Source organism: Delphinapterus leucas, chromosome 11 (genome assembly GCF_059928025.1).
Source record: "Delphinapterus leucas isolate spDelLeu-1000000601 "Yukka" chromosome 11, BTC_Dleu_Yukka2, whole genome shotgun sequence".
Taxonomy (NCBI): Eukaryota; Metazoa; Chordata; class Mammalia; order Artiodactyla; family Monodontidae; genus Delphinapterus; species Delphinapterus leucas.
Genome location: NC_143139.1, coordinates 845,620 through 861,844, shown reverse-complemented (window position 1 = coordinate 861,844; position 16,225 = coordinate 845,620). Strand labels below are relative to the sequence as shown.

Here is a 16,225-nt window from a genome sequence, read left to right as displayed (position 1 = left end):
AGATTTGAGGGAAGAGTTCTGCCACCCAGCACCTTTAGTTACAGGAAAGGGACTGGTCCCATGCAGTGGAAGCAGCAGATTAGAAGCAAATGGTTAGAATCCTGGCCCTGGGACTTGAGGCAAGTCATTCACCTCTGGCCTTGGTTTCCTCATCTATGAAGTGGAGACGACACACAGGTCCGAGTTTTGTCGAGTGCTGCCCGAAGGGATGCTCAAGTCGGAAACGTCTGGATCAGGATGCTGCCAGGGTCCACTGTGGACACGCAATCGGTCTACTTGACTTCTCTGACCCTCAGGCATTCTCTCTCTAGGATGGGGATCCTGAGACCACGTGAGGCCCCCTGCACAGAGCCTGGCGCTGCGGCTTCTCAGTAAACGCCGCTGTGACTGTTAGTGCCTTGCACACATGGAGTCGTGAGTCTCCACATGCACCATCATCGCACTGTGATTACGTCTCGTTTATGACCGTCTCATTTTGTGATGATCAATGAAAATAATGTAAAGGTGCTTTCTAAGCTGTAAAGAACTACACTTTACAACTTAATGATGAGGGGTGATTAGAACTGAGCACACAGGCAAGGGCGATGGAAGCCCCAGAGGTCTCCTCCCGGCCCCAAGTTTCCATGGGATCAAGGAGGTACAATTGCTTTTTACTACAAAGAGCTATAAGCATGTAAACTGTCACCAGGAACAGCAGGATTATTCATTTCTTGTTTTAGGTGTGGGTAGTACCATGTCCACTTGCGGAGTAAGAAGGACTCCTGTGCACACCACACACCAGGTCACAGGGCAGCACAGTCACGTCTAATCATACGAGCACGCTGTGTTTATGGAGGATGGCCATCAGAGGGTTAAAGCTGTCACTTACGGATGGTGGGATTTCAGATGATTCTTGTACTTTTTGGTCTTGTCTGGGTATGCATCATTTTAACAAAAACAGTTAAAAGAGCAGGTACTAAACAATCAGATTAGAGGTTGTAAAATGTGAGGAGGATCCTTTAACCCCAGAGAACGTTTTCTTAGGCGTGTCTGTGGAAATTACGCCCAAGGCCTGTGAAGAGAAGCCAGAGGGGGATGGAGTCCCTCCAGGATGACCCCAGAAAGACAGGAAGGGACGCTTTCACGTCTGTTTACTTCCTAGGCTGTACCCACACAGCAGTTTCACCATCGAGGGGTAGGTCGAGCCTCCGGTTTTCCACCTCTGCTCTCTACAGTCCCTAGGGCTCAGGAACTCACCCGCTCCTTCATGCGACCCAGGGAATCACCTTTTGTCACGAGGGATTAGGGGAAGGGTGTGGTGAGCCTACCTAGTCCACTCCCACTGTCCCACTACATCTCAGAACCAGACGCACAAAGAACAAACTCGCTTCCCAGCACGACACAAGATAGGAGGGACGGTGACGCCTCACCATTCACGACCTTCTTCCCAGAGGACGCCCAAGGCAAGTCAGCGCAGGCTCCGGGGCAGCCTGTCTGTTGGGACAGCCCATCCCCGGAGAGGGCAGGCTCCCTCCTGTTGCCACAGACACTGAGGCTGTCCCCAGAAAGACTTCTCACCCAAGCCCACGTTAACATGGAGCCAGAGAGAGGGCTGCCACGTCAGGCCCTGTGGTGGTGGAAGCTCACAACCCAGACTCGTGGACCGGCACCTCCTGGGGCTTCCTGATTACCCCCCGGAAAGGTGATCTTTCCTGTGCAGACTGATTTGCAGGGAAAGAGGCTTTTACAAAACCAACAAATTGGACCTTGGCCAAGTAGTCCTGAACAATTTTTCAAATGAACTTAATTGTCATGGGTTAAAAAAATATGTTCAGACGCCCGTTTTCCTCACTTTACCAGCTTTCAAGCATTCCACCTGGTGTCATTCTGAACCTGCCCTGGAACCAGATGCTGGGTGGGGTCAGCTTACCTGTGGAGCAGGGCACTAGGCTCGGGGTGAGAATACCGAGACGCCCTTGAGGTTACAGTCTGAGAAAAATCATTAAGACAAATGCAAAGGTGAACTGCAATTCCTTTTGTTTATTTTATAGTTATTACTTTATTTCTTTTAGGCCCTGGACCCATGGGATAGTGTTGGGCACATGTGTGTTTTCCTTGCTGTAGTCAGCTGAGTAAGAAACCCAATTTTCAGGCTGACTGAAGCCTCCAGGGTTGGGAGCGCCGCCCTTCTGCTTCTTTGAGGTTCTCACCACCCCTCTCTTTCCACTGCCCTCACCTGGGTCAGGTGTGAAATGAAGATTTCTGGAAATCCTCCCAACATTTCTCCTCCTTCCCCACTGCCCATATGCCTTCATCAGGGCTTGCTGACCCAAAATTCCATTTGGGGAAATAACTTCAGGAAATAATTTGGGACATAAAGATTCTGTCAGTGGTTCCCAGGCTTTTAAATACAAATGACCACTTTTAATTGCCCCTCCATCAACCCTCTTTTGGAGTGTTTCTCTAGTAAATAAAATCTATTGATCAGTAACAATCGTAGCATCATTTCAGGTAACCATTCAACTGAAATATTAAAACTATGTTGAGAGCCCCTCCCGAGGGCCCGCTGGGGGAAGCCACAGGTTTTGGGGACCAGAGCTGCTCTGGGTGGGGGGGATACAGGGAGGGAGTCCTGGGGTGGGGAGTGCTCTTCCCAGCAGGATCTGGGCATGAACAGTGGCCTTGGATGCTGAGACCCACCCCAAAGCACGGGGATCTCTGGGCTGGTGAGGAGACACTTCAAGCCAAGGCGAGGTCCTCTCTGGGGCAGCATGTCGGGGGCAGGGGTGCTGCATCCTTCCGTGGGTGACAGCAGCTGTCGCTTCCCCTTCCTGGCCTCAGTTTGGCTGTAGAATAAGGCTCCTTCCAACCCTGATATTCTATCACTCAGGGTGACTAAGTTTATTCGATTATTTCCTAGGAAACAAGGAAGAAAGCACTAGAAGGAACATTGCAAATCACTCACAGGCAAGTAGGCAGGCCGGGGTACCTGCATCCGGAAACACCGCCACGTGTCCCTCCTTTTTGGCGGGCTGCATTAGGGCATGTATCTCCTCAGCTTCCAGCCTTTCTCACAGTGCTCACCAGCGAGGGTACCTGCAAGTCTAGATCAAATGATGCAGAACAGCTCAGGGGAGGCAGGGTCCCTTGGAGCAGCGCATGCCTACCGCTTTGCACCATGCCAGATGCCCCCTGAGATAAGGAATGGCACTCAGGAGTCCTCAGGAATGGCACCGCTGAGTAAGGGAATGGCACAAATAACTATAAGAAAATGCAAAGCACAGTGGGGAGTTTGAAGGGAGGAGTGATTAGCTTGAGTTGAGTGGGACCAGGGAAGACTCAGGAGGGCCCAGCATCCTTCCACCTTCCACGACAGAGCAGGGCTGACTAGTCCCCAGTGAGCATCCATTACTTGTTTCACATCAGGCCTGGTCTGGCATTGTGAAGATTTGCTCAGGCGAACCCTCTGGCTCCCGGGGTGGGTGAGAACATGTGGAAATTAGAGGGCAGGTCTGCGCAGGGGGCTCCCGGTCGCGCTGAGGGCAGATAGGGAGGAGCTATTGCCAGCCCTCTGAAGAATGCCCTGCCGTGGGCTCTGGTGAGAGAAGTCTCCAGTAGTTGTTCCAGCTTTGCCACTGAAACCATGAGTTCTGAACTCAGACAGTTTCTGAGCTTTAATTTCCCATCTAGTGATAGGAATAAGAATAATATACCTGTATTGCCTTGCTCACAGGTTTGCTGTCCAGCTCAAACAGGGTGAGAGCACCTTGTACAGCCAGAATTACGTTATCAGCTGAGAAAAAACACTCGAGCCAAACTGCCTTACTGAAGTCCCAGCCCCCCTCTGCATTCCTGTGTGACTGCCCCGTTGCCTTGGCTTCTACACCCACAACTTGGGGGCCACAGCAGGGCTGTTGTCGCAGGGCTGCTGGTGATTAAGATGAGGTGGATGTAAAGCACTCAGAACAGCGCCCAGCACATGGTTGATGCTGGAGCACCAAACTGAGCCGGCGTTCCTACGCTGTAAAGTACTGCACGGGGTGGGGATGACGACACTCCTTAGACACAGAAGCAAAGTAAGCACTGTGTGTGTACCTGGAGAGGAGGAGACGGGAAGCAGAGTTCTGCCCTGAACTCCAAGTCCAGGCTCTAAAATGAACCATAAAAATGCCATCTAACTGACGAAGGTCTGGGGCCCGTGACCAGCCTGGAAAAGCATCATCTCCACCCTGCCAATATTTATGTCTTTGGCTTGCTTCTAGCCAAAGTCCACACCAGGCATGATCCTACTGCCTGCAGGGCTTTACCACTGGTGTCCCTGTACAGAGGGGCTCTGGCTGGACGAGCGTGCCCAGAGGGGCAGCTATGGATGCTGCCTATCATCACGAAATGCATGGCCAGCTTGGAAAGGGCAGACTCTAGATGTGGGCATCTGACCTTTGTAAGGTCAAGAGTCTGATTCTGGGTCAGAAAGTAAGATTACAGGACTTTGAGGTAGAATTGGATTCTTTCTTCTCCTTACCCACCCCCAGTGTATCATCTCATCTTATTATCAGCCTGAACTATTCCAGTGATTTAAAGCATTCTAGGGACTTCCCTGGTGGTCCAGTGGCTAAGACTCTGCGCTCCCAATGCAGGGGGCCCGGGTTCTATCCCTGGTCAGGGAACTAGATCCCATATGCCACAACTAAGAGTTTGCATGCCACAACTAAAGATTCCCGCGTGCAGCAATGAAGATCCAGCAGAGTCAAACAAATCAATAAATGTTTTTAAAAAGGCATTCTAGGCATTGTCACATGACCTCTTCTGACCTTTACAACCACCCACATGGTAGGTGTTGGTGTCAATGTCCTCAGATGAGAAAACCGAGGCTCAGAGGACTGGCCTGACTTTTCAGAGGCCCTCGGGATTCCAAATGGTGTAGCTCATCTCCCAGACCAGAGCCCTTTTCGCTATGGAAACACGGACTCATCGCTTGCTCAAAGCAGCCGAGCAAATCCACACCTTCAGGACACTTCTCAGGCAAGATACACTGAGCACCCGACGAACAGAAGGGAGAGTGGCAGGTCCCAGAGCTTGGGTGGGCTGGGGGATGGCTATCAAGTGGGTTTTGAGTCTCATTTACTAGTTTTCCCAAAATGAAAGCATTCCAGCAAAACAAATATTGAGATGGGTCAGGTCTTACAGGTCTGAGAGAACTGGCTTGTTTCCACTCATTTTATCCCGGGGGAGGCTAGGTGGTTTCAAAGCTTGAGTCATGAGCCCCTGTTCACTCTCCCTCAGGTGGAGTACATTAGGGCTGCCGCGTCTTAGGCTGAGAAGTTCTGGGTACGTTCAGAAGCGGGTGGGGGGTGGGGAGTGTCACAGTGCTGGTGTTCAGGAATCAGTCGGCGGGTACAGCAGTGCTGAAGTTGTGTGGTGACAGCCAGATCACTATGTAGTCCTGCATAGTCAAAGATTGGGTGAAGCACAGAAATAGAACACAATCCTATTTTTATATGACTTTTTGCAACCTCCCACTTCCTTAAATATCCTGACCTCATTCCGGCAGCCACAGCACTACATCTGCTGGCAAGTTGGCTTCTTTTAGGGCTGTGCTGCCATCTCCTGGAAAGGCCTGGACATTGCAAGAACCTTCTCCTTAGGGATGAAGGAAGGGGCCTTTTTCAGGCAGCAAAAGCTTGGAGGTGGCACTTCCGGAGGCTGAGGTGTGGCTGTACCAGTCTCAGCTCGCCCAGGCCTGGTACATCCATGTTCTGATGCTACTACTGCTTACCCGATTTTTCAGGGAAGATTTCTAAAACCAGCTCTGAGAAACAGGTTTTTTGTTTGTTGCAGTCCAATAATTATGTCATTTCTAATGATCTTCATTAGCTGCTGTCAGACTTGAGGCAGAACTGATAAAACATTTTGGTAACTTCAGCCTTGAACTGATCCACACTTTCCTCTGGCCTGCTTGCCTCTGGAGTTTGCTGTGTGGGAATGAATACTGCCTGGAGTTGAAGAGGGATTTAAGATGCACACTGAGTATATACTGGTCCCAAGGGCAGTGACCCCACCAACGGAGGCCAGTCCTGAGCTCAAGGGCCACATTTTCTCTCTGCTATGCTCCAGCCTTGGCTTTACTGTTAGAAAACAAAGTTAGCTGTCGTCCCTGTTGTCACTCCCAAGCTCTCTTCTGTATTTGGTTTATCTCTCCTTAGCATTTATCACCACCTGACATACGACTGTATGTACTTCACTTGTTCATGTTCAATTTTGTTTCCTTTCACTATATGGAAACTCCACAGAGGCTGCTATTTTTGCCTTTGTTCAGTGGGACCCTCAGTGTTTAGAACGAGGCCTGGCACTTAGGAGGTTAGGTATCTGTGGAATAAGCGAGTCCTGGCTTTATCACCTTATACGGTTATGGCTCCACACTTCTCAACCGCAGAGTCTGATGCATTTAATGCTTCTGCCTCAGCTTTCCGGGAGGACTTTCTGCAGAGAGCTGAGGGCCCAGGCTGCTGACCAGGGAAGGGGAGGCCGACGCGGGCAGGTCCTGACCCTGCGCCTAGCCTGGTCCGTCTCATCTAATCACAAGCGGACCCGCTTCGAGAGACTTCAAAGGTAGGAACTGGGAGGAACCGAACTGGTGTAACACAAACCTGGGAGGCCCCCAAAAGCCTGAGTGAAGCACAGAATATAATAATAAATGTCACTTATGTGTCTGTGTACAACCACTTAATAATTACTATCGCAGCCGTAACGTATGGAATACTTACTCTGTCCCAGTGCTTTACTGCAAACTGCATTACACACTGTACGGCTGTTTTCCACGAGCTCTCTACTTGGCCTGAGGTATGGAGTCTCAGTGTGGACTGACCGGGAGCCGGGCGGAGCCCGGCGGAAGACGGCACACAGACGCCCTCTCCCGCCCGCTGCCCGAGCTGCGTCCCCACAGCAGGTGCCGGAGAACCACGCCTACGCCCGCACCCCGTTGGGTCTCAACTCCAACAGCCCGCGGCTTCCGTCGCCGGGCTTCCTCCAGCTGCCACGACTTCCGGGACGCGGCATGCCGGGGCTTGTAGTCCGCAGTTCCCAGCTGCGCCGGGAGGGCGGCCGCTTCAGGAGCCGGACTACAACTCCCAGAGTGCCGTCGCGCCGCCGAGCCCCGAGCGTCGGCGGGGGCTGCGCGCGCAGCGATGTCGCTGGCCGCGTTCCCGCACCAGTGCTGGCGGCTCTGCAGCTAGAGAGGCCAGGGAGCGGCCCTCCCCGGGCCGAGGGTCCCAGTCCTTGTCGTGGGGCCGGGTGTCCAAGGACGCCTTGCTCTGCAAATCCGAGGGCGCGAGGCTGTCCCGCGCCGGAACCGCAGGAGAGCCCAGCCGCTCCCCGGTTTCCTTCTCGGGGTGCGGCCTCGGGGAGGCTTGTGGGCCAGGCTGTGAGTACTCGCCCTCCTCCCCAGGCCGCACCGGGTACCCCGCAGCCCGCAGAGGGCGGCGGCCTGGCGCCGGCCTATGAGGAGTGACCCAGCGACTTCCGCAGTTCCCCTGAGGGGGCTCGGGGGGCTCCTGCGGAGCAGCGAGCCTGTGCGCGCCGCTCCGGCGCCGTCGGCGGCCGCGCTTCTGCTGGAGGAGGCGGCCGACCTGCTGGTGGTGCACCTGGACTTCCGCGCGGCGCTGCGTACCTGCGAACGCGCCTGGCAGGGCCTGGCGGAGGAGCCGGCGGGCGCGTAAGTGCTGGGCTCGGTTCGCCTCCGGGGGCGGTGGGAGGGGCGCCAGACCCCAGCGCTTCTGCCATCCGGTTGCTCACGCCAGCCTTATGCCTTCTTTTCTCGCGGTGACTCTCCGGAGGCAGCGGCTCACCTTGTGCGGGTTCTCCGAGGAGAGAGCGAGGCGCTGCCCAGTGAGGAGGAAGCGGTTGAGTAGTGTAACGGGCTTAGGAGGACCCACAGCCAGTTCTTTCTCCCTGTTCCAGGGTAGAATGCCTGACGGGAAGATAGAATTGAGTTGTTAAATCACTTCAGTAAGCAGGTGGCGAAGTCCTCTCCTAGGCGCACCCCTCCCCCGAGCGCTCTCACCTTGGCTGATAAATGGGTGTGTTCTGGTCCTGTTGAAGGATCGTATCAAAGAATCGAAATTTTGGTGCTGCCTTGCTCTTTCTGATGCTGCTAGCCTCTCCTGTAGCTGAGGGCATCATTTCTCTGTGGGTTGTAGAGTTGGATTAGGCCGCAGTAGGGAGGGGGTAGAGTCCCCAGAGAAGGATGGATGAACTGGGGAGCCCTGACTGTGTGTTGAGGGGTCGGTGAAGGCTTGTTGCAGTAAATGCTGAAGGCTGTGATTCTGGGTGCTGCCCTCAGGCGGAGACCTTGCTCCTGCGCCTTTCTTCACTAAGCAAACTCTTAGCTCCAGCTCTCTTTCCACCCACGCATTTGTGCTGCCCTTTGACTTTTTCCCCTCGGGAGTAAATGAACCCTTCCTGTTTGCTAACCCTGAATTTACCTGGATACAGGGATGTGTGTTGGGCAGCAGCCTCTAGGTTTGCCTCTAGGTTTACAGGAACTTTTAGCTCCTGGGAAGAGGGCAGTTTTCTCTTGTGTTGGGGCCCATGAGAGTGACGGTAATTGTGAGGCCCACTGGAATGTCAGTGGCGAGGAGAGAGGTGATGGCTGCTGAGCTGGGAGCTGGCGAAGAACAGTCTCAGGGTGGAGGTGGGAATGGCAATGCAGGGGAACCACTTCTGGACTTGAATTGGCTTTTCTGCGGACAGCTGCTTGGAGGTGAAATGCTCTCTGTGTGTTGTGGGGATCCAGGCGCTGGCAGAGATGGATCGGTGGCAGGAAGTGCTGTCCTGGGTTCTTCGGTGTTACCAGGTTCCTGAGAAGCTGCCCCCCAAAGTCTTGGAGCTGTGGTAGGTCCTTAGGTCCTTACTGCTTCCCCACGGGTCAGTGCAGGAGCAAGAGGCTTTTCCTGTCCTCTGCCGATGCAGCCCTGATATCTCCTCTTTTCCTTTCCATACCATTTCCCTTCAGATCTGATTCTTTCCCTGTCCCGCCGCCCCCGACTTCAAAACATAACGATAAAAGATGTGGAAGGAGGAATTTAGGAAGGGGGAAGGGAAAAGAGGAAGGAATAGGAGACGAGCAGTGGGGTGACAGAAGTGGGGTGTGTCAGAGCTGAGAGAGCTTCTTGCTTCTCCTAAGAACTCCTGGTTCTTAGCGTGTCAGCATCCTGTAGGGAAGGGCTGGAGGGCCGGGGGCCGGGCTGGGTAGGAGGAGTGTGGTGATTATGAGAAATTAACAAACTGCGAAGAACTGACTGCTCTTTTTTCGGGGTTGGATTATTTGGGGCTGCAGTGTTCTTTTATACAGCAAGATGCGAGAGCCTGGAGCTGTGCTGGATACGGTCTGTGCTTGGCTCCAAGATGCTGACAACCAGGGCCTTCCAGAGTACAGAGCCTTAGCAGAACTTCACCTGCAGCGGGTGCTGCTTCCTCTGGGCTGCTTGTCGGAGGCTGAAGAGCTGGTGGCGGGCTCTGCAGTCTTCAGTGAGAAGCAGCGGCTGGACGCACTTCAGGCCATTAGCACGGCGAGGCAACAGCAGAAACACGGACAGTCCGGCTCCGAGGAGACCCAGAAGCTAAACCAGGAAGGTGAGACGTTGTCCTTCTTTTTGGCCTCTCTACAGGGAAGTAATGGGCTTTCTCCTGAACCTTGGAGCAGTTCTTTGTATGAGTAACTTCCAGATCACAGAATAAGAAACCTGTTGAGGTGCTTAGATAGCCCAGCCCAGACCCTCGGAAGTTGGCAGTGAAAGGTGGGTGGCGCAGTCCTCAGACAGAACCTTGGCTTTTGTCTCCTGACAGCCACCTTCTCCTTGTGGTCCTGTCGTTAGGTCTGCCTCCACGGTGCTGGCCTGGGTGGGATGTTACTACTTTAAATGCTGGCCCAAATGCAGACCCCGCTGAGGTGTAGTTGGGGATAGCCAAAGGAGAATGAACGGCTGACGTGGTAACTTGTTAGCTCGACTTACGGCATTCAGTTTGGGCCCCTGCCCTGCCTCCTGTGTGCCTTCCCTTAGCAGACCTCTCGCTCAGGGTCTTCTTCAGGGATTGACGTCTGCCCTGTTTCAGGGCCAGCCAGCTTCTGCCAGTAGAGTGCAGCTTTATAAACGGTGGAAACCGCTTCAAGACCCAACACCGTGCACCTGGCTAGCAGCTGCAAGGGCGCCTGCACGGGCAGGGATGCGGGGGGTGGACTTAAAGGCCCTCTACTCCGGACTCTTCCCCGGTCCCTGAAGCCTCTTCATCACCTTTTCCTCGAGCGATCGTCTAGTCTGTACATGAATACTTTCAAGGACAGAAAAGTCCCTGTCTCCTGACGCAGCTGGGGACAGTTCTTTAAGGAAGTTCTTCCTGAGGCTGAGTTTAACGTTTCCTTCTGGTAGTTTCTAACCCACTGATTCTTGCTTTTTCTGTTGGTAACACGTAGAATAGGCCTAGTCCGTTTTACATGAAAGGCCCGTTAGGAGACTGAAGTCCTGTTTCCAAAGTGTTTTTCTTTCTGTGCTTTCTTTGTGAGCATGGACCTGCTGAGTTAGGATCACTTCTTTGCAGACAGGTTGTTGACTTCAGGGACTACACGTGACCCCCCAGACCCCCTGCCTGTCCACTGCCTGGGAAGGAGGAGTTCAGGGCTGGGAGGTAGTGTTCATGTTTGTACTCACGGTCCAAGACTGGAATTCTTCACTGTACCTATTAGGTGCCCTTTATTTTCTGCATTCATTGATCATCAGGAACTATTGCCCTGTGTAACTCTGTGCATACGTCTTAGGCCAAAATGCTGTAAAGTAGTCAGGCTATTAAAGAAGCACCAGATGTGCCAGGTTTCCCCGGCTGAGTAGACGTTTCTGTCAAAGTCCTCTCGTAAGGAGGTGGTATTCTGGTGATTTAGTCTGTCCTTAAAGCACCTTTGGAGCTTTTGGAACTTCCTTTAGAACCACTTTATGAACTGCATGAGAAAGCCAGTCTTGTTACCCTTTTGCTCGACTTTTATAATCAAGCTCAAAGCTCAGAGTCAGGGAAGCTGGTTCTTACCCTGAAGTTATGCTCCGTCTCCCCGGCCAGGCTCCTCCTCCCACAGGTTCCTGTCACTACTGACGTTGCTTCGCCAGCTTTGGGACTCTGCAGTGAGGCACTTCTTTTCCCTGCCCTTCAGAAAGAGCCTCCTGGCTGCCTTGCTTCTCTGCCTCTTGGTGGTGAGGTTTGATCCCGGTGAGTGAAGACGCCTCCCGCCCTCCTGGGGACAGGGCGGTTGACAGGGGCTGGCCCTTGGGAGCCCTCCTGGGGGTGGAGGTTTTCCCTGGTCTCTTCTGCAAGGAGGAGTTGGTGGACCCAAGCAGGAGCCAGCCCTGGAGAAAGTCCACTCTGCCCTGTTGACCCTGGACGTCCAGGGGTGAACTCTGAGGAGAGCCTCAGAGTTAAAAAAGAAAAGCTTCATCATAATGTGTAAAAACTTTATGTTAATTTAAAACATATTAAATTGTAGAAATACAATTACAGTAGAAAAATATATATAATATTTTAGAGAATATGGAAAATAGAGAAAAGTATAAAGGAGAAAACAGAAATCACCCATAAGCCTGCTACTGTAATGGTTATACTTAGTCTTTCTCTGGATATAGATGCAATTTTCTGTGTCATTAAGTATTCTTTGTTTTTCCTTCTAGTTTTATTGAGTTATAATTGACATAGAGCACTGTATAAGTTTAAGGTGTATAGCATAATGATTTGACTCACATACATCATGAAATGATTGCCACAGTATGTCTAGTGAACCTTTATCATTTCATATAGATAAATAATTTAAAAATAGAAAAAAATTTTTTTCCTTGGGATGAGAACTCTTAGGACTTACTCTCTTACCTTCTGTATCTAACACACAGCAGTGTTAATTATATTTGTCATGTTGTACATTACATTCCTAGTACTTATTTATCTTATAACTGGAAGTACCTCCTTCCAATTGCCCATTCCTCTACAAGTATTCTTTAAAACATGGCTTTAGGGACTTCCTTGTTGGTCCAGTGGTTAGGACTCTGCGCTTTCACTGCTGAGGGCCCAGTTTGGATCCCTGGTCAGGGAACTAAGATACCGAAGTGCAGCCAAAAAAAAAAAAAAAAAAAAAAAATGTGTTTAAAGCTTTACCTGGCTAAATAATATTTCAAATTATAGGAACTTCCATAATTGATTTTACAATGCCCTATCGTTGAACATTTTGATGATTTCTTACTCCCTTTTCTGCTGTGCTCTTTGCTGAGGGTTAATTCCTCAGACCCAGAAGCACTGGGTCAATGGTTAGGTGCTCACTCGTGGACTTTTCTGTGTCTTGCTCTGTGTGAGTTATGACCTAATCTCTACTCATGAATTTAGTTTTAGGATTATGTAACTTTCAAAACTGAAAGGAAAACTGGAAACCCTTGTTTCAGTCCCTTCATTTTCTTTCGTTTTTGGTTGAGAAACCTAAGAACCAGAGAGAAAAGAGAAAAGATGACTCCAGAGTCACACAAACGTGTGTCTGTTGCTCTTGACTTAGCCTTAGATCTTGCCCGTGTCCCCCACTTCCCTTTTTCTCGTTCAGGAGCCGTTTCTGCACAGCTCAGGTTGTCCCTTTGACCCCTTGGCTGAACACTGAGCAGGAGTTCCCTCTGAACAGCTCTGTTAGGCCTCAGGGAAGCTGAGGAGAGTTTGTGTTCATTCCTGTCCACCATCTGACCTTTTACTTTGTTCCAGAGGCTTCGAAACTTTTTTGTGGTTCTTATGAGTCCTTCAGCCTCATAAGCCCTGGTCTCCTGAGTGGGTACAGCAAGGGGCCGTTTGAGCTTCTTCCATCAGGGAGCCCCGGCTGTGGTCCCACCCTCAGGACAGTCTTGACTCAGTGCAGAGCTGGCGAGAACCCAGGGCTGGGCTGCAGTTAGAACTCGGCAGAGAGGATGTAAAGAGGGTGGACTATAATGGCTTTCTTAAAAGTAACATTTTTTTTTTTTTTTTTTTTTGGCCACGCCTTGTGGCATGCGGGATCTTAGCTCCCCGACCAGGGATTGAACCTGCGCCCCCTGCATTGGAAGCGTGGAGTCTTAACCACCGGACTGCTAGGGAAGTTCCAGTAACATATTGCTTTTTAAGAAAGAAAAAAAAAATCAATTAAAAATCAGTAATTAAAATAAGGAAAAATAAACCAAAACAAACAGCCAACTCAGCTCTCATTCAAAAGAGGTGGATTTTACTTTTATTTTCAATATAATTAACTTATGATAAAAATAGGTAATACTGTCACTTGGCTCCAAATTTAAAAGATACAAAAAGGAATGTAGTGAAAAGTCTCTTCCTAAATTCCTCTCCCCAGAGGGGGCCACTGTTACCAGTTTTTTGTGTATTAAAAAGTTAGGTTAAAACATAATAAATTTGGATCTTTTTCTGAGCAAGCTGAAGGTCACTGTAATCCAAGTGAAGAAAATACATCCCAGAGTCTATATCCTGGAGAAAGGGACATTCTTTCCTGTTGGGAGGGGACAAGGGGCACCAGCATGGGTCGCTCCCCAGGTGGGAGAGTTTGGGCGGGAAGGGGCCCACTGACTCACCTCTCCCTGCAGCTTCTCCCGCTTCCCTGCCCTTCCTCTACAAGCTGGCTCAGATCTTCCATCGGATCCGCAAGGCCGTGGCTTCTCCTCTCCGCCGGCCTCCCATCCACGACTGAGTGGTCTTCCTGCTCACCTTGACCGCCTGGTCCCCAAGGCTGCCGGACAACAGAGCCAGTCGTCCACGGCAGCCTGTTTCTTGCAGCTGGATGGGCCCTGCCAGTGCGGCCAGCCTAATTCTAGGAGGAGCTGACCTGGCCCAGGCACTGTATCTTGCTGCCTGAATGCCCTCCCCTTTGCGCCCCACTTTGGCTGGCTTGGCAGGTGGTGTGGAAACAAGATGCACAGCCCTGCAGAGGCCCCTTGCACAGGAGGGGTTTGGGAAAGGAGAGTGCTTTGTCCTTGAAACATTTCATCTTCCTGCAAAGGCAGGGGTTTGATTTTTCAGGCCAGGGTGTTCATGAAGCTGGAAGTTCAGAACAAGGTCCTGGTGGAGGGACTTGGCCTTTCACTTGCTTGGAACACTTAACCTCTGAAGGTCGCCCCCAGTGCAGGCCCTCCCCGGGCAGGGTGAGGGCTCCACAGTCTGGTCTGGTTTACCACTACCCCTCCCCGAGGTGTGCAGTGGGCCCATCTCTGCTCAGACCAGGCATGGCTTCCTGAGCCCCTGGTGCTGGGTGAGGGGATCTGGCCTGGTGCCTCCTGGGCTTCAGCTCAGATTTCCAGGTTGTCAGTGGCCAGGCGGGGCTCTGTTACACCGGTGTCTCTGCCCTCTCTCCCTCCTGTCAACTCCTCCCCCTGCCATGCGGTAGTTGCGCTTCGCCCGATGGTTGTCTCACCAGGTTCTGCCTGCATCCCTGCCTCCTTGGTACACGCCTTTACTGGTTCCCCCCTTCCTATGCCCTGTTATTCTAGTTATATTCTATTGCTTGTATAACACACAAGTGTTTCTGCTTCTGTGACCATGAAAAGTAGGCCAGCCTCAAAGGCTGATGAGCTGAAAATGGAGCGGGGTAGTCAGGTGAGCTGGAAGCATGTGTGGAGGGGGTTGGGTGGAGGGAGGCTCTGCAGGCAGCGAACGATTTTATTCCTGTGCGGGGAGGAGACACTGGGGCCCTAGCGCTTGAACAGCTGAAATGTTTCAGTGCTTCCTGTCGGTGGCCACAAGAATCCTACCTGTTTCCGTGTGAGGACATGCCGTTGGGTGGTGGAAGGCCTGGGAGGTTAGTCCTAGGGTTGGTCCGCCGAAGCTAAGAGTTAAGAGCCCTGCGGAGAGGAAGGGAGGCGACCGAGCTTTGCTCTCTATCCTTCAGGATGATTTTTAAAATCTGGTCCTGTTCACACCCTGGATAAAACTCTTCAGCGGCTTCCCCCGGCCCAAGGGTAAAGCACAGGTTCTTGCTGTGTAGGCCCTTGGGCACTGGTTTTGGCGGACACCCCTACTTCGCGTGGGGCCTCTGATCCAGCCCAGACCCCATGGTCTTAGTTTTCTGAGCACTGCACCCCTCGCACCGCTGTGCCTTCTGCACCTGCTGAGCCCTCTGGAGGCCCAGCTCCCCTTTTGCCTGATGAGCCCTTTCAAACTTCCAGACTTACCCAAGGGTTGCCTCTGTGCATCCTTTCCTGGTGTCCCCTGCTCCAGGTCCCCGTTTCGTGTGCTTTCTGTGTGGTGACCCCACGGCCTTGTGATTGTGGGGTTCTGTGGCCTCTCTGAAGCTGGGGAGTGTGTCTCTTCGCAGTGCTGAGTCGAGGGTAGATCCCTGCCCTCCCACTCGCTGGATGTGTGACTGTTGAAAAGTGATTTAACCGCATGTGTAAGTTGGTTCTTCCCTCACAGGGACTTGGGTGAGTAAGTGAGCCTCTGGTGCGGTGTTAGCACATCTCCTGCTCCGGGTAAGAGCTCCCATGAGAGGTAGCTGTGTTCCCATTGCCTGCCCGAAGGCCGGGGGTTAGAAGGTGTTCAGAGGCATTTAAAAGAATAAGCGGATGTAACTGACATGACGGGAGGCCTCTGCCACAGGTGCGTGTGTGGGTTTGTGTTGTGGAAGCCCCGACTTTCCAGCCTCTTCTCTCGCCCCGGAAGCCCCCATGTGGCCCTGCTCTAGGCCTTGAGGGTCTCTGCTTCCTGTCTGTCTTGAGCTCCGCAGCCTTGTTTGGCATCCAGCCTTCCTAGTCAGACAGGCACTCGGCCCTGCTGCTCGGGTGGCTAGGGCCGTTTCTGAGGGTGCAGCTGCTGCTCTGGCTGGTCCTCAGCTCTGGGCTTGACGAGGTCCGAAGCGAAAGGAGAGCCGCCTTGTCACACCAGCGCCTGTGGTGACCAGTGAGGTCGCCATGAGCTGCAGATGGCCTTTGAGCCCGTGAAGTGTGGCTGGTCCATATGGAGATGTTCTGTAAACGTAAAATACACGCTGCTTTCAAACACATAGAACTACAAAGGTGGAAACTCGATAATTTTTATATTGATTGCATGTTAAAATGACAATCTTTTGGGTATATTGGGCTAAATAAAATCTATTACTGAAATGAATTTCACCTGTTTCTTTTCACTTTTGGAGGGGGCTCCCAGAATGTTTACTCTTGCACGGAGATTAAATGTTTCTGTGGGCCGGCACTCGCCAGCACCCAGCACACGT

General features: G+C 52.0%; 1 protein-coding gene across 1 annotated transcript; it reads left to right on the top strand.

Moving 5' to 3' along the window:
* Positions 1-7,173: 7,173 nt before the first annotated feature.
* Positions 7,174-16,119, top strand: PEX26 (peroxisomal biogenesis factor 26). Its single transcript, XM_022577109.3, has 5 exons — positions 7,174-7,690; positions 8,728-8,868; positions 9,314-9,609; positions 11,083-11,229; positions 13,608-16,119. Exons 1-5 carry the CDS (start codon positions 7,476-7,478, stop codon positions 13,709-13,711), a joined length of 903 nt encoding a protein of 300 aa, XP_022432817.1. The 5' UTR covers positions 7,174-7,475; the 3' UTR covers positions 13,712-16,119.
* Positions 16,120-16,225: the final 106 nt, after the last annotated feature.